The sequence below is a fragment of the Nyctibius grandis genome, chromosome 4 (assembly GCF_013368605.1).
Source record: "Nyctibius grandis isolate bNycGra1 chromosome 4, bNycGra1.pri, whole genome shotgun sequence".
NCBI classification, from domain to species: Eukaryota; Metazoa; Chordata; class Aves; order Nyctibiiformes; family Nyctibiidae; genus Nyctibius; species Nyctibius grandis.
The window spans coordinates 409,523-430,009 of record NC_090661.1 but is presented as its reverse complement, the minus strand read 5'-3'; the positions used below and the strand labels follow the sequence as shown (position 1 = coordinate 430,009).

General features: G+C 51.0%; 1 protein-coding gene across 2 annotated transcripts; it reads right to left on the bottom strand.

The window, feature by feature from the left end:
• Positions 1–4,534: 4,534 nt before the first annotated feature.
• MRPL21 (mitochondrial ribosomal protein L21) lies at positions 4,535–20,484 on the bottom strand. Of its 2 annotated transcripts, XM_068397822.1 has the most exons (7): positions 20,429–20,484; positions 18,570–18,627; positions 14,559–14,644; positions 11,407–11,570; positions 9,883–9,935; positions 4,932–5,035; positions 4,535–4,680 (listed from the first exon to the last, which is right to left on the bottom strand). In XM_068397822.1, the coding sequence occupies exons 1-7, from the start codon at positions 20,466–20,468 to the stop codon at positions 4,616–4,618; spliced, it is 570 nt and encodes a 189-aa protein (XP_068253923.1). In that variant the 5' UTR covers positions 20,469–20,484; the 3' UTR covers positions 4,535–4,615. The 2 variants fall into 2 exon arrangements, with proteins under 2 accessions (XP_068253923.1, XP_068253924.1); XM_068397823.1 differs by lacking the exon at positions 18,570–18,627 and having other exon boundaries at positions 20,429–20,447.
• Positions 20,485–20,487: the final 3 nt, after the last annotated feature.

The following is a 20,487-nucleotide window of genomic DNA, read 5'->3' as shown; positions in this document are numbered from 1 at the left end:
GCACGGGGATCTCTGCCTGACCCTCTCGGGTGACTTTGCCTGCAGCGGAGCACAGACCATCCGCACTGCCTTGGCCGGTGCTCAAGGTAACGCGAAACCCGCCGGATATTTATAGTCCGTGTCACGTATGGAAAGGGAACGTCGCCGATGTGATGTGTGCCTCACCTCGGACGGGGAGAGGGTTCTCTAAAGCCTCGCTGCTGGTGCTGCTGCCGGGGCAGAGAGGGGCTTTGGGTAGGACCAGGAGCGGGGCAGCGCGGAGCAGAGCTCACCCAGACCCCCACCTCGCCCTCGCGGGCTGGCGCGTGCCTCCCCGCACGTGTCTGTCTGAGCGCCCGTCACTCGCCACAGCCGCTCCCGCACCGCTTCTCCGCAGCTGGCGAGAGACACGTTCACGGCTCGACGACATCTGGAGCCCAGAAGACGAGCAATAAACCTCAGATTTCAGCACGAAAGCCGATCCCCAGCTGGGCAAGGGGGGGGCGTCAAGAAAAAGAAGTCTCCGTTATGTTCCTTCCCTATTTTTAGCCCCATTTCCTACGGAAATGAGTGTCTGCAATCAAATCCTCTGTCTTGCCTGATCCTCTTCAATACCATGTTTGAATACGTCGCCCCAGTTCAGGCAAATCTGACAGCGAGGGAGAAGCCACAGAGAAAATTATTTTCCTGCAGGTTTTGTGACAAAAAACGCTCAAATCTCCTGGCAAATCACCCTTGTGCTTTGGAAGGCAGGAACTGGCTGGCAGGGTCCTGGCTGGAGGAGGCCGGAATAACTGTTCCTGCTGCTCCCAAGGGCTGTTCAGATGCCCCATGTGCCAGCAGCCCCCACAGCAGGGCACTACCCTCTCCTCTCCGTACATCGTGGAACAAGCGCACAAGGAGGACGGGCTTAAAACCGGAGTGATGAGATCCCAGGTTGGACTTTGGGACTCTCATGAGGCCTCTTAGACTGGTCTTAGCGAGTGAGCGTCCTCCTCTGCCCATCCAGGTCCCCTCTTTGGGTCCTTTCAACCAGCCGTGGCACAGTGAAGCATTTCAAAGACGTTACACGGCGCAGCAAGGTTCCTCAGAAGGGGACTGAAGGCTCAGCCTTATCCTACGCAGAAGAAACCATACAGGAGACCCATGGCAGATGCTCTCAGCATGGAGAAGGCACCTTTCAGCTCTGGGGTGACCTTATGCAAAGGCCATCAAGCTCAAGAAACAGAGCCCCAGGCAACAACCGATCTTCTGTCCTTCAGCCCTCACTGACCTCCTTCTCTAAAGCTCTGAAGGCTCTTGCTGGAGACCACAACAGCATGCCTAGACACAGCGTTAGGCTCACCTCCAGCCCGGTGAAGGGCTGGCCTGGGGGATCACCAGATAACCACGTACTGCTGCAGACCCTCTGCCGAGGTGGGGAGCTGAAAGCACCACTTGGAGAGAGAACAGCTCTACACCCTTCAAAGCCATCTCTCATGACCAGGCTGGATGGGACCGCTGTGACCCTCCAATCCAACACCAGCAGCTTCAGAGGTGACACAGAACAACACATCCTCGACTTCTTTAGGAAGAGGTTGGCTTGGGCCCTGGAGCTGGTGGGTTTATATCCCTGACAACGCATCTGGGGACTCCCTGGAGAAGCTCCTCCTCACCTCACGCACGGATCTCCTTGGCATGGTGGGAAGCCACGTCTCTTCCCACACGTGCATTCGGCACCGGGGCCCACGCGGTCCCACGTTTGCTGGGGACCTTTCAGCTGGAGGACAATGGAAACACGACTTTATCATCTGCAATCGCTGAATAAGCCACCTCCAGCGTACCAAAGCACCTGCGGCGGAGCCAGATGAGAGTAGGTGGAGTAGATATTGTTTTCTGTTGAAATATTTGTGGTCAGGCTACTCCATACTTGCAGTTTTTTTAAAGATGTGGAGTCTGCACCGGGCAAGAGGCCAAAGGCACCCATGAATCATGTCCCTGCAAACTCAAATCCAGCAGGAATAAAAAGTTGTCCTAAAGCAGACAAAGAACCAAATCACCTCAGGCTGTAGCTTTGGATCATGTCAGTCCCACACTGTGGTCCAGACTAAATCCCTGCCAGACCATCAGCTCCGTTCCTCCCGAAATCCAACCCTGACCTGGCCCCAGCCCTGCCAAAGCTGCCTTAGCAGCCAGGCAGACGCGGGCACATGGGTCCCAACTGCTCCTCTCACGTCCTATAAATAGGAAGAGAGAAAAGAGATGAAAGGGACGTAGCCCCAGGGCTAGCTCGTGCCCAGGCGTGCTGGCCGCTAACTGGCTTCTCCGTAAGGGCTTTGTGCCAGCCCGGACCCGGCGCTGAAGCATTCCCTTTCTCTTCTTAATGAAGGGGCTATTTTTTATTGTCATGAGAGACAAGAAAACCTCTGGCACAAGAGGAATGAACCCAGCGCCGTTCCCTGGTGTCACATTCTGCCTGTTGCCGATTTCTAACCGCTGAAGCGTGTTTCGACACGTAGCCAAAGGGAAGGAGGAGGAACCCCATCGTGTAGGTGATTTAAAACACATCCAGAGCTCTGGAGATACGCCACAGAATATCCTGTAGGATGACCAGCACGGCCATTCCCCCTTCCATCATGATGATGATCTTATTGCTGTCGGGATGCAAAACCCAAATCCAAAAAGCCTGCTTTGTTGAAAAATTTCTGCTCTTAAACGATTTCAATGTGGCAAACCACGTTTAGCAGCCAGAAAGAGGATCGCAGCGGCCACCCCCCACCATGGGAAGCCACATGGAGACTTGTGACTTCACTCTGGAGAAGAACTGTGGATTGCTTCTTCCACTTGGAACGGCAAAAAGCTGCTTCTTTCAATTCTCCTGAAGAGACGTCAAAAATAATCCCCTTTTGCCTCAGTCTGAATGCATCATTTCAATAAAACCTGAATATTTTGCTCTAATTTTGTATTATAAATTTTTCAAAACTAAACCCAGGACTTCCTGGCATTGGTTGGGTTTTCCCTTCCTGCCCTTCTCCCCCAAAAGTGCTTTGAAGCCCCCCTAATCTCTTGTACTACTCTTGTTGCCAGCCTGCAACACACCACGGCTCCCTGCTGCTGCCGGGGTCTGTGGAAGATCTGGAACCACCTTTGGGAGAGGGGGAGCAGAGGTGGGAGATGATTTTTGGAGGAGAGGTCCCCCCGCTGCCTTCCACGTGTAAGAGCTTGGAAACAAGGATGCAGCGATCAAAGCTGGTTGTGGAAAGGTCCCTGCCTTCATACCACCATCAGCTGTTTAAAATCTGGGTGTCCAACCCCCCTGCAGTCAGGAGGGAAGGAACAGCATCTCCCAAGGGCTGCTCGTGCCAGACTAGCCCGGACGGGAGGAGATGAGTCAGCCTCTGCAGACCCATCTCTCTCCAGCGACTAGAGAACTAGCTTAACCCAAGCACGCCTGGATCCTTCTCCAGCTGAAGTCACGCAGGATGAAACGCAGCCAGAGCCACCAAGCTTGCCATTTACAGCACCTGAAGTGACCTCCTGAAGGTTTACATGGACTTGTGAGATTTGAAAGGCAGGACAAGACCCCGATGTAGTTATGTAGCTGCTTGGTAAGTGGCAGTGCTCGACTTGCAAAGTGGAGAGAAAATCCTGAGATCTAGACATGAAAATATACTCAGTAGGTCAAGCACCAAGGCTGTGAAACAGGCATAAAATCCCTCCTGAGCCACTGGTATCTGTTATTTTGATGGTATTATACACACAGACAATTTATTGCTATGCAATAGACTCTTTGGCTCACCTTTAAGAGGATAATCTCTCAGCTGCATCTCCTGTTGCTAATCCTTAAGAAGGATTTTCACGGCTTAGCATGATCTGGGAGCAGATTTGGGATCCCGCAGTCATCTTGTTTCACTGTTCTCTTCGGTCCCATGGTTGCTGTGGGCCACACTGTACCCCAGGATGCTCCCCAAAGCCACACGGTGCCAGGAATTACATGGACAGAGCAGCAGGGCTTTTGTCAGCGAGAGGAAAAGGGGCAGGGGGCAAAATGACACTTAGGACTCTTAAAAACACCTCACCTACTTACAGCGATGGAACCGCAGTCTGGGGAGAGCCAGGAGGGGCTGCAGAGGGTGAATCAGCTCCCCCAAACACGCTGCATCCAGCCTGGGTACAGCCCCAGGGTAGGGAAGCTCGCGAGGAACCGGATAACGAAGCACAGCAACAGGCTCTTTAAATTGGCTAATTACACACATGGATGCTGCTGCCAGGCTCAGAGCCTCACCGCTGGGACTGGGGGCAGATGGCCCTTCTCCTCCACAACCAGTGGAGCCCAAGGTGTTTTTAAGGCACAGCAGAGAGCCTGAATTCCTCAAGTACACAGAGAGGTGTGCAGGCAAAGGGAGACCCAGCTGGCATGGAACAGCGTGACAGCAGCAATGGACCCTGGGTTGTTTAAAGCTCCTGACAAATAAACACCATCAAGGCTGAAATAATAGTTTAAAAAATATTTAGTTTTTTGAAAAAGAAAGTACACATAGATTTCCATTCCTGACAACAGCAAGAAGTCCAGAACTTTCCAATGACAAGGCAGTTTTATTTCCATCATTGCCTAAAGCAACAACAAACCTCAGCCACACAACACCCGACCCGTCGGTCACGACAAACAGGGGAAAACTTCTATGGTGTTTATCCGAAGGACGGTCTGTGGGTTGATAATGACTGAAAAAGAAGGAAGAAGGAAAAAAAACAGATCAGATGACAGCACAAAACTGTGGTGTAACTTTCTGAGGGTGCCTGCTGGAGCGATGGCTCCGGGGAGAGGGGTGCTGGCAGATGCTGCCACGAGGGGTCCCGGGGATACAGTGATTGACTCCCCCTCCCCAGGCACCACCCTCGTGTCACGATACGTCCCCCTCCCCTATCCAGCAACCAAACAGCAGGGAAGGAAGCTCTGTATTTTCCCATCTTACTTCTCTTCCTTTGATAGTTGTGCCTCTTCCAAAAGCGCATGTTAATTTTCGGCCACGACTCCGTCTTTTCAACCACTGTAGCCTCCACACGAACGAGCTCTTTCCTTAAAAATACATTTTAAAAGTATCACTTTTTAATTATTCACATTCTCCTCCTATCAGCAAGCAGGTTCCTGGGGAAAAGCGACACGCAGGTAACACATCCTGCCCTACAGAGCCCAGATCCACAGGAACTACAAAGGGGGGAGAGCCGTCAGGTTGTTGGCCTCACGGTGCAAAACCAAGAGCCTCAAGGTGCTGTCTGTGATCAGCCAAGTGATGTGACAGCCTGCAGGGCAGTACCTGTCATGGGAGGGACGATCAGGCCCAGCTAAGGAGGCAGTGGGAAGACAAACCTGCAGGAACTTGTGTGATTACAGCAAGAGAAATTCCCCTGGCACATTCCCATGATCTCATGTGTCCTACTTTGCGTATGGTACAGGTTAAACCCACGTGTGGCCCCTTCTCCTGTGCTGTGCTGGTCAACACAGAAGTCCTTCCTCCTTCTATAAGGCATCACAGACTGCTGGAAGAGTCTTCTCACCTTGCTTCCCTGAATAAATCCTGGCACAGGCTCAGGGAAGAGACTTGGCCCACTGTTTCCAGCAGGAAGCAGAGCTAATTGGCTGCTGCAGCAAGTCACTTCTCCTCCCACATGCCTCTCTTCTGCCTCCCACCCTTGGTCTGTCCCACTTGTTTACCCCAAACTGGAAGAGAAGACGGGGACTCACTGAGGATTTCACGCACTGCTCCCCACCCTGCAGCTGGAGGAGTTCAGGTTGAGCGGTGAGACCTCTCAAAGACTCAAATTATTTCTAGATCTCATTTCCACACATGGAAATTCTCAGCGAGTAAACACCCTCCCTCCCCGAGGATGGCGACGAAGAGAAGAATATGGCCTGTACTTCCTTCCCAGGTGAGTAAAACCAGAGTAACTCGTCCCTCCACACTACCACACCGACACGGGCAAACACACCTCCTGCCCACCCAGGGATCCGCAGAGCTCCACGAGAAGTCCCCGCTGAAGTCAGAGGAAGAGTGCTGGGATTCCCAGCTGCCATCTGAAAAACGCCAGTGCTGGAGAACAAGGTGGTCTGGAGGAGGACCCGCTACCTGTCTGCACAACAGCTCCTCTCTGGGAAGAGAAGCGCCTCCAGACAAAAGCCAGACTGAAGCTTTGGAAAGCGTGGTTTTAATCAACAGTCACAATGGAGGAGGAAGAGACACTCTTTGAGGCAGCACCACTGCAGAATACCATTAAAAGCTCATTAGCATGCTCACTTCCCTGCCGGAAGACATTTAAAGAACATTTTCCTGACAAACGACTCTCTGCACTTCAGGGAGGCAGAGGGGGGACACCCATCCAGCCTGACTGCGCCAGCAGGGTCACTAGGAGGCCAAAGGCTCCGAGACATTTACCATCTCCCTTAACATTTACCCTCTGGGGTGTAACATATATCAGAGATGGAACCCTCAAGGGAGGGGGGAAGGACAGCCAGAGGAGAAAACCGATACATCTGCATGAAGTGCCTAACCCAGAGGAAAACAGACGTAAGATAATCTAGATGTTGAGACCACTGGGTGACTCTGCCACCCCAGCTAAAGGCTGCAGAGTCAGCCCAGTGACAGGACCCAGCAGCACTGCTGAAACACTCAGCAAGCTTTCAGAAAGAAACCACAACGTGACCTGCACTCCAGGGGCTGGCCATGTCTTACCACCGTAATTAGGGAGCTGGACTTTCTCTGCCCCGAGAGGCAAAGGAAAGCTGAACTCCCCCCGCCTTCTCACAGGCTTAAGACTGCAAAGGCATGTAAGAAACTCACAACTGATCCCATGGGGAAACTGGAAAGTGGCCAGGCCAGATAAAGTGACCCAGTCACTGACATCTGTGCTGCTCTCGGGAGAGGCAGGGTTTGCAGTAGCACAGCCCAGCTGTCCCCAGTACAGCTCTCTGTACCACTGGACTGCACTGGCTGTCCTAGGCCTTGGGTAGGATCCAGCCAAAGGGAGAAACATCGACATGGATCTGTAGATATGTGTCCCCCCCCGACTGCTCAACATGCTTTCAAGCAAATCTTTAAGGGTATTGTTGAGACCGTTGAGTATCCAAGCGTGGCTTCACTCTGCGAGTCAAAGTCCAAGGGCAGCGGGCCCCGGTGAGTCCTTCTCTGCTGGACAAAGCACTAGGAAAGGCTGAAGCACAGCAGAAGCCAGCTTGCTGGTGACGTGCATACGAACTGAAACGTTCTCAGCAAAGCAGAGCCCAAGGAAGAAAAAAAATCTCTATCGAATGTTTTAGGTATGACTGGAATGTCCATAAAAATAAAAAGGGGGTCACACATTTCCCAGAGCCTGACACAGACAGACAGGCCGGCTGCTTTCAGCAGCAAAATGCTTCATGACAAGGCACATCTATCAGATTCTGCAGGAGGCCAGAAAAATTCACGCTGAAATCTCCTAGATCTAAGCTGGGCTGAAAGCTATTGTCATTGGGCAGTGAAGAAGATCCAGACAACCCACAGCCCCACAGGAGCATAACTCTTGGAGGTAATAATTTCAACTGACAAGCTTGCTTGCTCCCTGCAGAAGACAACTGAATGCCAGCCTGGCTGTCTGGGAAGAGAACAGGTCCAAGGCCCTTTGGCATCTGAAGCCACTGCAGAAACGGGCAGGCAGCAGGAGGAAGAGCGAGGTTCACCCAGAGGGAAGAATTCCCATCGGCTGTCCAGAAATAAGCTAAGCTTTCTCATAGAGGCACCGCTCATTTCACCCACTGAGGGCACCCAACTGATGGCCTGAAACACAAACCTGCCCAAGGTTACGTTCCCTTCTAATCACAGCTTTAAAAGTGCCCCATTTCTGCGTTACACAGCCAAACCAGCTGCACACTGCTCCATACCCTTGTGCCAATCAACCAGACAGCAAGTTACTTGAACAAACACAAAGCCCAAGGGATTTCAGAGCAGAAGCCAGCTACAAGTTCCCAGAATAGCCTCTGCCACGCAGATATGTTTTGTTGCACTGATGTTTTTTTAAGGCTTTAGAGGAGTGTCATCTTGGGAGGTATCTGCCTGCTACAGAAAATTCAAACACACCATCTGTCCCAAACAGGACAAGTTCCTGCCCGCCTCCGAGCCTGAGCAGGGAGTGCAGCCGAAGGAACTGTCTTACGCAGGCACTGCTGCAAGCATTCACTGATGTGTTTATTTTTAAAACAACAGAAAAACAAACCCCCCTTTGTTCACATCCAGCCTCTTATCTCCCCTCCAAAATGTCTGTGGTTTAGGCACAACTGGGAACTATGTGGAAGGACTGCAGTCCACGTTGCTTGTGACGGGCTGGGTTCTGCTTTCCTTTTCTTGGCCCACATCAGAGAGCTGGGGACTCTGAGGTTCCCCTACAGCTCTGAGGGAGGATGGCACCTCACCACCAGCTTTCCTTCTGCCTGGTCAGCCTCCTCCTCCTCCCACTGCTCTCCCTCTGCCAAAGTTACAGGAGTTCAAGCTAACGCTGGCAGACATGCGGTTTGGTCTGCTTCAAGCAACTGACAACGCTTTCCACACACTTGGAGCACTTGCAGGAACCAAACAGCTGGTTTTCTTCCCGTTCCAGAGCTCCTGGGTCTGGGGCCACACGCCAAGTCCAGCACACACACACTGAGAGCTGCAAAGAACCACCCCAGGGCCACCAGTTAAGAGAGCCAGGTGAAGGATGGTGCTCCTGAACTGCCCGATGTGGCACATCCCTGGCTGCAGAACTCTTTGAATTTCTGCAAGGTGACATTTCTAGCCCTAATAATGAGATTCCCCTTCCTAAAATCTTCCAGAAGTGCCACATCTGGCAATAATTCAAATCTGCTATTCCAAATCTATCTGCAGTACTGTTAAAAGGACTGGCAGCCCTCAAAATCCCGACTGACAGAGGGAACCCGGGGCAGTTACCACCAGCACAACTGAAGTCACGTTATCAACTGTTCAAACACAAGTAACTCAAACACCAGCAGCTCCCTGGTACCACAGCAAGCACTCAGAAGTGAAACCAGTCTGAATCCGTGTGGTATTGCTAACCTGAATCCACAAGCCACCTCGAAATGATTCTCAGATGTACAAGTTCCTCCTTATCTGACCATCCTCTGCCAAAGCTGCTGCAGTTCAAGCTAAGACCTAAACATGTGGTTTAGCCTGCAACCAGCCCCCAGCCACAGCTTCCAGATACTCCGAGAACCTGCAACCCACCTTATTTGACTTGCTTTTTACCACTAAAACCTCTTGTCCCAAGGAAAACAACAGTTCAGGTCTTTGCTTCTGGCTCCACAGGTAAGGAAAAGGCTGAAGAACCAGGAGTTCTGCCAGTTTGTGTAGCAAGCCCTACAGCACTGGGATGGGGATGGTGCCAAGGGGGTCAGCTCCTTCTCCCCAGCTCTGTGATGCTGGACTATGTGACTAGGAGGAAGGGAAAATCAGGAACTCTAAAACTAAGGCCTGCTGGGTTAAGACAAGGGCAAAAGGAAATGGGTTAAAAAACCCAAGTGAAATTAAGGGATGGGAAAGGATTTCTGGTTATTCCAAGATAACTATCACTGAAATTAGGGTTAGGGAATACAGATGTTGAAGAGCAAGATTTACTGCTAGCTGGTGCAAGGCTTACACCATGAGAAAAAGATCCAACCCAACAGAGGTGAATATCCTACAGTCACCTCAGAAATGGGCACTGCTGCTCCATCCTGGCACTGTGGCCATGGCTAGTCAGCAGAGGCCAACAGGTTTGTTTTATTGGTGACTCCTTCAAAAGCCACAGGGCTGGGAAAAAAAGCTAGTGCTGACAAATCCAGGTTTCTCTTCAGTTTCAGGGACTGCAGGAGCCCTGAAGCTACAATTAAGTGCAAGAATTATCTTGTATGAGACATCTTACCCCAGAAGCGGCCTTCCAATAAGCGTGAAGTCGTCAGCACCAACCAGCAAAACCTATGGAACATAAATCAGGCATATATCACTGGTTCACTGTCCCAGCAGAAATGCAAGCAATACCTTCCAAAACAGTCCCCATAAAGCAGTCATACTGCTTAAAAATAGGCCTTTACACATTTCAAAGCTGACACTGTTACAAGAGAGGGATGGTGGGGAAAGGAGCTAACAGGCAAGAAAGAGATTCATTAAACAGACAGTCTTCCAGGAGAGCTTATCCTGCTAAAACGTGCTTTAGAAGTATCTTTCACATTGATCAGAACACACTGAACCTTTCTGTTCTGGCTCACCAACGTAAAAGACATGAAAAGCAACACAGGGAAGAAGAATAATATGTCTTGTGTGGGATCTGAATGAATGGCAGCTCCTAAAATCATTGGATTTTTACAGCAATTGCTACATATCCCAGTAGAGAAACACCTTCCTCATCCTCCTCCATGAGGCCTCAAGATGGGCAATAAAGAAATGAACATCTCAGGGGATCCACCACCCCAGGGACTAGCCCTTTTGTTTCAGGGCATTTCAACCACCTGCCTATCTAAAGGACCAGGCAGGACAACAGAGAAGAGGCAGAATTTCTTACAGACTGCCTCCTGCCCCACACTAACTGTATGGCAGCAGCTAAAAGCAACATATAAATGGTGATGAGATGTTCTGAGTTTTGTTTTAGACAGATATTGCCAGTAAAATCCCCAGAGTTATGGTGGTTAAGCAAGCTTTTCACCTTCCTCGCTCCCATCTAGACCTTTGCATTCCTAGCTGGCTACTCCACGCAGTCACTCCTCTCTGCTGTACACAAGGACGCAGGACACAGCTGAAGGCAGGCCTAAAAGCTGCCTCAAAACTGGACTTCAAAGGAACGGGTGAGTAGAAAAACTGCCCAGCTCTCCTCAGCTGCTTGCTCGGCTCTAACAGCCAACACTAAGACAACAGAACCCCACTTCATAATCTTTCATTTAAGATTTGGATTAATGAGCCTCTACAAGCTCCTGCTAGTTAACCAAGGCGAAGGGCACAGATATTGAATTGCATCTTGGCAATCCTCCCCTGCATGTACCATCCTCTCCCTCCACCCACCCCCTCAGCGTGATAAGGATCTTGCAAAGCACTGAGCAGCGACAGTCCCTCTGGGAGTGCTGCGAGTAGTTTGCGTGTTGGAGTCTCAAGGTAAACACAGTCTTTAGCTGCTGTCTCTGGAAACAACAACTGTAATTTTCTTTTTTTGGATTAAGTTAGTACAGCAAAAATCTGTCTCCTAACAGAGTCTGGCACAACTCATTCCAACCCTGTTCAACAGAAATCACAATAATATCATCACTAACTGAAATTGGAACAAAACTCAGGCAAAGCAAATAGCTGGAGTAAGAACAGGAGATCCAACAGGAGCTTTTCAGGACTTGTTTTTAAAAACTGGTTACGGGTTTTCCCTCAGGCAGTTTGCTCTGGCCCTACACACAGCACGGCACATCACCTTTTCCATCCGGATCCGGTCTCCACATTCAGCCTCCAGTACGTTGTCCATCATAATCAGGTCCTCACTGGTTATTTTCCACTGCTTGCTGGCAAAGTGGACCACAGCAAAGAGCCTTCCGTACTGCCCGGCTGCGATCATCTCGTTCACCTTCTGTACCACCTCTGGGGGCAAACAGCAGGGAAGGAATCAGCACAGAAAACCCAGCAAGGCGTGAAGAGCCCCACTGCTCTCCCACCAAAACTCTTACCTTCTGGGAATCTTGAGGCAAGGATCAACAGCAATGTTGTCTCCTACAACGTGTGAGCCTCCCTTTCGTAAACTTAATGACCCATTTGTGTTTCAGTTGCTGGCAAACCCATGCAGAATTAAACACCTGGTATACACACTGTGCAGCTAATCTAAGACTGTTGGCTTCTCACCCCATTTCTTAGGCATCCTAAAATGCGTGTATTCAGATATAAGAGCTCTAGATGAGCGCTTGTCCGTGCATCCTACATTTGGAGGGGAGCTCTCCTCAATTTCCAAGTCATCTGCAGAAGACCAAGGACTCTGAACACTGTGTAAGGCACACAGGAACATCAGGAAGAGTTTGGCCAAGCACACAGGAAAAAGGGCTCCAGCATACTAACAAAGCCTGGCCTGAGAACTCGTACCCGCAGCAAAGACAAGGGAGACCTTTCCCTCCCTCCTTTCCAGAAAATCTCTCCCCTATGCACCTGCAGGCAGGGCAGGTGCCAGGAGCAGTACAAGTCCCAGGGATGAGGTCCTGCACATGGACAAACTTGGGTTTCTGTGATCGGCTTCCTGTGCAGCACCCCAATTTTTATGGCAACATCAAAAGGTATTGCTTAATGAGCGCCATTCCACTGCCAAACAGCAGCTTTCCACCCTCCTGAGCTGCTCAGAAAAAGAGCAGCTTTTCTGTAACTGAAAAAACAGATTTTCTTCATTGTCCTCAAAAGCAGCCGAATCATTTTTTTCTTGGAATGTAAAGAAACCACCATCCATTGGGGACAGACAAGAATTCAGCAGCCAGGCAAACCAAACCCAGCCCTTACAGGAACACTCCTGCCCAAGTTTCAGCCCAGCAGATGCAAACTGTTAAAGGTAGAGGTAAGAACAGAAATTATCTGCATGGCAGCAGCTGCTGCAGCTCCCACTACGATGAAGAGTTCAGCTTCTGTGCTGCTGGAGTTGCTGTCCCAGAAGAAAAACCCTCTGTGTGCTCTTTTCTCTGGCTCACAAAAAGGCCAGAGAAAAAACACAAACCTCTTCTCTTTGTTATGCCCTCAGCTGCACAACGGGTACAATAAATTTCTTCCAGCTCTAAACTTCTGATCTAGGTATATCAGTAGTCCTGTGGTCAACTTTTCAAAACCAAAATTTCAAAATGCTGGCCTACAATTTCCCCTTAGCACACCCCCTGTAGAGTCGTGCTCCAACAAGAGCTATTTCCTTGTCAAATTTCCTCTTTCTCCCCACAGGGCTTTCTCATCTTTTTGTAGCCAAAAAAGGTACATTTTCCTCACTGTACTTGGGCTCTGAAGCTGTTGATAGCTCTTCCAAACACCTCTAGTGACAGGAAATATCAAGTGACGTTACCATTTGATTGCCAGCATTGTATCTCAGCACCATGTGGAGCGACCCTTCCTAAAATATCCATGGCTGTTTCCACAGCCAGCAGGCAAACAGAAGGCAGAACTGAAATGCTCTCGCTGCTGTTTGCTTTGGATGAGCACAGCCAGGAGATAATGCTGCAAGCTCATAAACAGGAGGAGGTTCAAGGCACGGAAACCACAGCGGCCCCGAGGATCCCATGTGAATCCATCAGGGCAACAGGGGACCCTGCTCACCACAGGGCTCCAGTAAAGCAAACTGAGCAGCTCACGGTTCACTACTGGGTCAAGTCATGCTCCGGGACAGAACAGGCATCTGTCACTTGAGCGATCCCAGCAGCGCCAAGGAGATAAAAAGCAGGAGGAAAAACAGCCAGAGAGGAGAGCTGGAGCAGGAGGCTCTCTCCAAAGCACATCACTCAGTTATTAACACACTCCAGCCAGCTGATAGCAAAAAGGTGGACACAAAGCAGCTTTTCTCCTCCCTCCTTGTAAGAGAACTCCTCTCCTTACTCCCATCTACAGCAGAGAAGTCACGCCCCTCTCATAGATGTCCCACAGGCTAACACAATGAGACAGCAAGACTGCCTGTTAATGAACACAGGAGCTCGTTGCCTGCATGAAGCACACAACTGCTAATTGCCGCCACCACCACAGCAACTGTAACTCCCCCGCTGGGGCTCATTACTGCCTAGTCCTGAGAAACATCCTGTACGTGTGCTGGCGTCCCCGCTGCCCCCCCCAGCACGGTCTGGGTGACAACAGCCCCACCTGGGCCATACCAGGCTAGACACACACGCCTTCTCTGTGTTTGATTTGCACATCCCCTCCTGCCAGGGGAACCTGTGTCTGGTTACAAGTGGAAGACTGACACGTTCCAGTGAGGCTAAGCAATGAGGATGGTTGCCACACAGCTACAGGCACTTCACCCACTGCCTTGCGGGGCTGACTGCTGCCTGGTCCACGTGCTCCTTTCAGGAGGACCACTGGCTGCATGCAATGGTCCTCACTAGATGTTGGGACAAGAATTCACTCACTGACGTTATGCCACTTCCCAGCTGCTCACTGCCTTATGTCACACCTCTGCAGCTCTGCCGTGTGCCCACCATCCAACTGCTTATGCTGGCTCTAGCGTTGTTTTGTGCACTAACTACACCAGCTCTCTGATGTGCCCACCATCCACCTGTTTATGCTGGCTTTAGCTTTTTGATTTACCCATTAATAGAAAAATAATTGTTTTCTCCTGCCCAAAAGGCTTGTTTCATGCTTTGGAAAGCAACACATCACATCAGGCAAGATTCCTCTGGGAGTGTTACAAGTTATCATAAACTAAGGAGACCTCAGATCTACCCAGATCTCCAATACCAGCAGCTGGAGCACAGGTCCAGTGACACTCACACGTGCCAGAAAGGAGACAAAAATGGGAAGAACAAAAACTAGCTCCAGTCATTGAAGACACTTATTTATGCTCACTCAGGACAGCAATGGCAATACTGGAGCACCAGTCTTCACTTGGAGACTTGAGACCTTTACCTGCATGGTACTTTGCTTCTTCTACTGGATCTGGAAGCTTCACTTCAGGCCACGGGGGTGAAGTCAGAGACGTTTTGGCAACAAGCCTGTGAATGATAAGGTAAGATTCACTTGTAGCAAACAGATACTGTCAAGAGATGTAAAACATGAAGAGAGGAGAAAAAAATGTAAAAGCAGCTGGAGATGGAGCAGAAAGTGGTTTGCCCCTGAGGGAGCAGAAGTTGTACAGGAGACTTAACGGTTTGTCAGTATGAAAGACTTGACCCAAAGCCCACTTGGGCCAGAAGGCAATTTCCCCCACATCACATTTCACTTTGTAGCAGCTCCTGAGCAAGGGGAGGTTTTCCATTCTGCTCCTAAGTGTTATGGACAGAGGGTGGTAGGCAAGGCAAAAGCCTCGTTACCTCCCCAGGACTTAATCCAATGGAGGACACTGGATATGGCAAAGTCCCCAGACCTTCCTCCCAACACCTGGCAAGAGCACTCCAGCAGGACAAGCAATGCTGCACCAGTGCTGAAGCTGCAGCCCATAGCAGAAAACACTTGGTCTGCTTTCTGAGTTCAACCTGCAAATGCTCTACCAAACACCGTCGTGCTCCCAGGGCTTAATGTCATTTAGGTCCACCACGAATTGCAGCAAGCTCTAAGAAAAAGGGATAAGTGCCTCGGTGGTTGGTTTGATTTACTCCCATTCTTTGATAAAATTCAGTATGGGACCTTGATTTTTTTTTCCCTTTTCCCCCTTTATTTTAACTTCCCACTTCAGAACGTTATTTGAAATAGTTTGAAACAAATGAAGGGTGCAGAAAGACAGACTGAAAATCAACTGAAAGTTCACCCAGGCTAGGTTCTCACTTGCTCCTGACCTTGAGATCTGCAGCTGGATGTGCTCTGCTAGCGGTGACCAAGCTCAGCGACCACTTCCCAGCGCCTTGTTTATACAGACTGGCATTTTGTCACCAACTGCAATGGAAACAGACCTACCTCAGGCCTTGCTTACACCTGAGCTTTAGATAAAAGGCTCTTGTTAAGCTTCTCCAGGCACAGACACAAGTTACCTCCACCACAGCTGAGAGGCTGAACACGTTAAAGCTCCTCAGCCCACTTCAGCACCAAGTACAGAGCTCTGAAGCTCTCTGATAGTGGGGAGCATCCGGGAGGAGGCAGCGTGCCCTTGATGGGGAAGAAGGGCTAATGAGCATTCCCAAACAAGCCTCGAGTGCTACACATGAATGACTCACATTCATCCTTTTTTCCTCTAGTTTTTGAGGCTCTTCTCTGTTAAATAGTTTAGAGAGGGCCTTAAGACCACAGCTGGGTTCTTTACAGGAGAGCTATGAGGCTGCTCTTTTGTCACTTCCAGCTGCGTTCCCTGAATGGCAATAATAACAGCTCCTCCCGCCCTCGCTGTGATTCAGCATTTAATACAACAAACATTTAGCCCAAAAGCCTCTTCTGTGCCACTGCCATGTCTGTCTGCATCAACAGTACCAACTGGGAAGGGACCAGCAGAGGCATCTAACAAGACTCCTCAGACCCATGCCTCTCCTGGTTCAGGTTGACCACAGCAGGGAGTGGGAGCACGCAGTCTCACATCCATCCAGCCAAGCACAAGTGTCATTCCTCATGATGACTTTGAGCACCAAAAACTTTGCTAGAAGGTGCAAATGAAATCCTCACTCTCCTTGAAAGGGTAGCTTCCACTGGTGTGACAGAGTCTCGCTTTAATAACATTTCTTTTCACTCTGCAGCTGTACCGCTGAGCCAAGAGCGTCTCCATTTCAAGACGTTGCATCAGTCCCTGAAGACCTTCCTGGTGACCAGCCCGGGGGACTCCTGAGCATCACAGATGTGTCCCTTCAGGACCATCCAGCACTGATACAATCGCAGGAGCAACCACAGCTCAAACTGCACCAGCACCTGAGTGACAAATTCTGTGCAGAAGACACCTTCCCTGAAGCATGCTCTGCTTTCTGTGCTTAGATGGTGCTCTCTTAGTTACTGAAATGGTACATGGCTGTCACTGCACGTGACACCTTCAGTTCAGTGGGTAAACTGGGGGCCTGAAGGCGAGCAGGCTGCAGTATGGATACAGAATGAAGGGCTGAAAACAGGCTGAGGACCCCCTTTAGAACATCAGAGCTGAACAACAATTAACGCTGCTCAAATGTGCCACGGGGTGTTAATTCAGAAATGAAACACTCGGCGAAGCTCACAGCGTGAGTTTGAGTGGAAAAAATGCAAATGCTGCTTGCTTATAATTAGCTGCTTTTCAAGATCTCTAGGACAAGGAGCAACAAGGAGGCCCAGAGGCAGCTGTTCACATCTCTGCACAAGAGCCAGTTACAGAAACTATTGATGTGTTCGCAAAGAACTGGAGAGAAAAGCACCGCTCTCACCAGGGACAATACTTTCATCAGAACTGTGGTGCACGGCCCAGGGGGCAGGGAAAGGAGACACGAGCCCATCCTGCAGCATTCAGAGGTTATCCTGAGGTGCCAAATGCCTCTGCTCAGGAAGAGACACAGAATCCCAGAATCAATGAGGTTGGAAGAGCCCTCTGGGCTCATCGAGTCCAACCATTGCCCTGACACCACCATGGCAACTAGACCAGGGCACTAAGTGCCATGTCCAGTCTTGTCTTAAACCCCTCCAGAGATGGTGACTCCACCACCTCCCTGGGCAGCCCCTTCCAATGGCTAATGACCCTTGCTGAGAAGAAATGCTTCCTCATGTCCAACCTGACCCTCCCCTGGCCAAGTTTGAGGCTGTGTCCTCTTGTCCTATCGCTGGTTGCCTCGGAGAAGAGGCCGACTCCCACTCCACTACAACCTCCCTTCAGGTAGTTGTAGACTGCACTAAGGTCACCTCTGAGCCTCCTCCAGGCTAAACACCCCCAGCTCCCTCAGCCGTTCCTCGTAGGTCAGACCCTCCAGACCCTTCACCAGCTTCGTCGCCCTCCTCTGGACTCGGTCCAACACCTCACACGACCAAAAACAGCAGATTATAGTTCCTTATTAAATAAGAATCTATGATACCACAAAGACAATCTTAGATTTAAAGAGGAGGGAGATTCACCCTGGATCTTGATCAGGTGACCAGAAAGGTGTCGGTTTCTGAAACCTGAAGGGAAAGGTGCTGCTCAGTGAATACTGTCTCCACCACGAATGGGAAGTTCAGAATTTCCCATGTGCCGAGATCCACACTTTCTATAAGTAACCCAGGATGCACAAACTGCATAAAATATTCAGGAAAAGACATGAGGTGCTACTGAAAGAAGGGCAAATTAACAACAGCATGATCGGTTTACTCCGCAATGCCCAGCAACACCTCTCAAAGGGCTTCAGTTTAACAGAAACTCAAAGCACTTGAGTTCTCCATTTCTGCAGTGGCCCCTCCTGGTTGAAGCGAGCAGCAGCACAGCCTGCAGCTCTGTCCAAGCCCCTCTGTGTGAATTCCCAGCAGAGGAAACAAAATAGAGACACAAACAAGCAGCTCTCAAAGTGCAGAAACAAACGGAGCCTGAAGTTGCCTGGCTGGGTGTCCTTGGGCTGGTAATCCCATTTTATGAAGCCTGCAGTGCAAGCTCAGTGTTTATCACGTACCAGAGACTCCAGGCAGGAGGCAAACCCTGCCTGAGGAGCAGAGCACCTGTCCCTAAAAAGACGAGTGGCAGCTGAAGCCCTTTCTGCAGCTGAGGAGTTTGCAACGTCCTGACTCGAGTGGCCTTTCCACTGTCTGCTACAGGCTGAGCCCACACTGCAGCCCCTTCCTCTGTGGAGGATCTGATTATCTGTCCCTAGACTCTGCTGCTTAATGTCACAAACCACTGGAAGCATCCTTCTGGCAAAGGTGACTGAAGGCAGGCAGAGTCCAACACTTACCAAGAAGCGACAAAGGGGTCAGACAAGTCTCCTTTCCAAAGGGAAAACAATCTGCCCTCCCCACCCCACGAGGGAAGGTCAGCATCTCAGGGGGCAAAAAGCAAAGCAGAAAGTCATTTGACATTACCCTGGCTGCAGTGACGTGCTCTGGGAACTCTGGTGCCGAACCACAGATGAAAGCAAGGCTAAAAGGGAGAGAGGGAAAAAGAATTAAAAACAAGCAGCAGCTGCTGGGCTTTCAGTCCCTGGTGAGGCAGCACTACAGCAATGCTGAAGCACCACAGCGCTGGTCAGCTTGTGGTACCATTTTTCTGCCTGTAAAAGCTTTGTTCAGTTTTATCACGACAGGCAAAGACAGAGGGGGGAGCAAAACAAGACACACGATAAGAGAAAGGACCCATCAGTTGTGAGCAGCTTTGCAAGAGAGCATGAGAAAGGCCTCCCACTGCAAACACGCTTATTTGAAGTGACACTTCCAGCTAGATGGAACAATTTGATATGGATGCACTCGGAGCAGCCCACCTCTTGGAAAAGAAGGTGTATTGCCTGGAACTCCCTGGCCCTGTAGCTCCCCAGCAGACACAACGCCACGTGAAACCCAGGGAACTGGAGGAGCGGGGCAGGTTCAGCAGATTTGCTTTTAACACTCCTCCGTCTGGGTTTTCACCAACCCAAACGTGCCTTTTCCTTCTAGACAAGGGGAGTGGAGGAGCTACATAGCTAAAAAAGTTAACAACGGAATGTGGGAATTAGAAAAATGTATTCATGCTTCGCAGAGCGACATATAATGTTCACCAAAACAGGGAGGTTGTGTTACTGTTCCAACAGAGAAACCTTCAAAGGAGTGCTGCTGCAAAGAATGAGTTACTACAACTGCAGTTACACTTCTGAGTAGCTTCAGCACTTTTTGGAAAGGAGCTGGGCCTGCACACGCTGTTAATTAGCAGAAAGAGATGAAGCCTAAATGCGCATGCTCAGGGATTTATCCCTGTGTTACCTCAGGGATAACAATCCCCTTTCTGGAGCAATTTGCCTAATTAAAAGGCAGACTGTACACAGCTTCTTTGCAGGACCATTCTCTCTTTCACTCACCATCCAAAGCATGACCAATACAAGGGACTGGAAAGACCTCTTAAAACCAAACACACTTAACCTCCTCGCTTGCTGAAGCTGCGGCTCCCCACGGTCACCCGGCACAGAGACAGAGGCCAGGGCCCCCGAGACCCCCCGCCTGCTCCCACGACAAACACCCGGCCAGCTGCCCTGCCCAGGGAGGAGGCTGATGGAGTCCCTGCACACCCCCGATCCCCCGGATATTACTGAAAGGTTCATCCCAGGCTAGAAAAGTGGGTAAAGCTGATTCTCCTTCTTGTTAACGTTCCCCCACCGCGGCTTCCTGGCTGCCCCGAGGCTGATGCCGGCAAGGACCCACAGGATCAATGAGGCTGGAAGAGCCCTCTGGGGCAATCGACCATTGCCCTGACACCACCATGGCAACTAGACCAGGGCACTAAGCGCCATGTCCAGGCTTTTCTTAAACCCCTCCAGAGATGGTGACTCCACCACCTCCCTGGGCAGCCCCTTCCAATGGCTAATGACCCTTGCTGAGAAGAAATGCTTCCTAATGTCCAACCTGACCCTCCCCTGGCCAAGCTTGAGGCTGTGTCCTCTTGTCCTAGCGCTGGTTGCCCAGAAGAGACCCGAGTCGCTGCTCTTGTGCCCCCTTCACCTCTGCAGCCTTCCCCCACGGGGAGAGCTCCGGGGCTCACCCACCGGCTACGCGGCGTGGATACAGCGGGGCCACGGCCCGCCCGGGGGCTGCAGCGCCCGCCCTGCGCGGGGAGGCCGCGGCGGCTCGCTGGGCCCGCCGAGGGGCCGCCCCGCGCCCTTCACGGTGCCGGCGGTGGAGCCCCTGCCCCGCCGCCTCCCTCCGTGCCTCCCGCGGCCGGAGCGGAGCTCGGAACGTCCCCTCCCGTCGCGTCTCACCTGCCGCCCGCCGCCGGGCCCCCGCCGCCGCCGCCGCCATCGCGGTGCCCCCGCGCCCC

Coding starts and splice junctions, on each gene's coding strand:
- MRPL21 (XM_068397822.1), bottom strand. CDS start 20,468: ATGGCGGCGGCGGCGGCGGGGGCCCGGCGGCGGGCGGCAG. Junction 11,571..14,558: donor AGAAGCAAAGTACCATGCAG/GTAAAGGTCTCA, acceptor GTTTGCCCCCAG/AGGTGGTACAGAAGGTGAAC. Junction 5,036..9,882: donor ATTGGAAGGCCGCTTCTGGG/GTAAGATGTCTC, acceptor TGTATTTTTAAG/GAAAGAGCTCGTTCGTGTGG.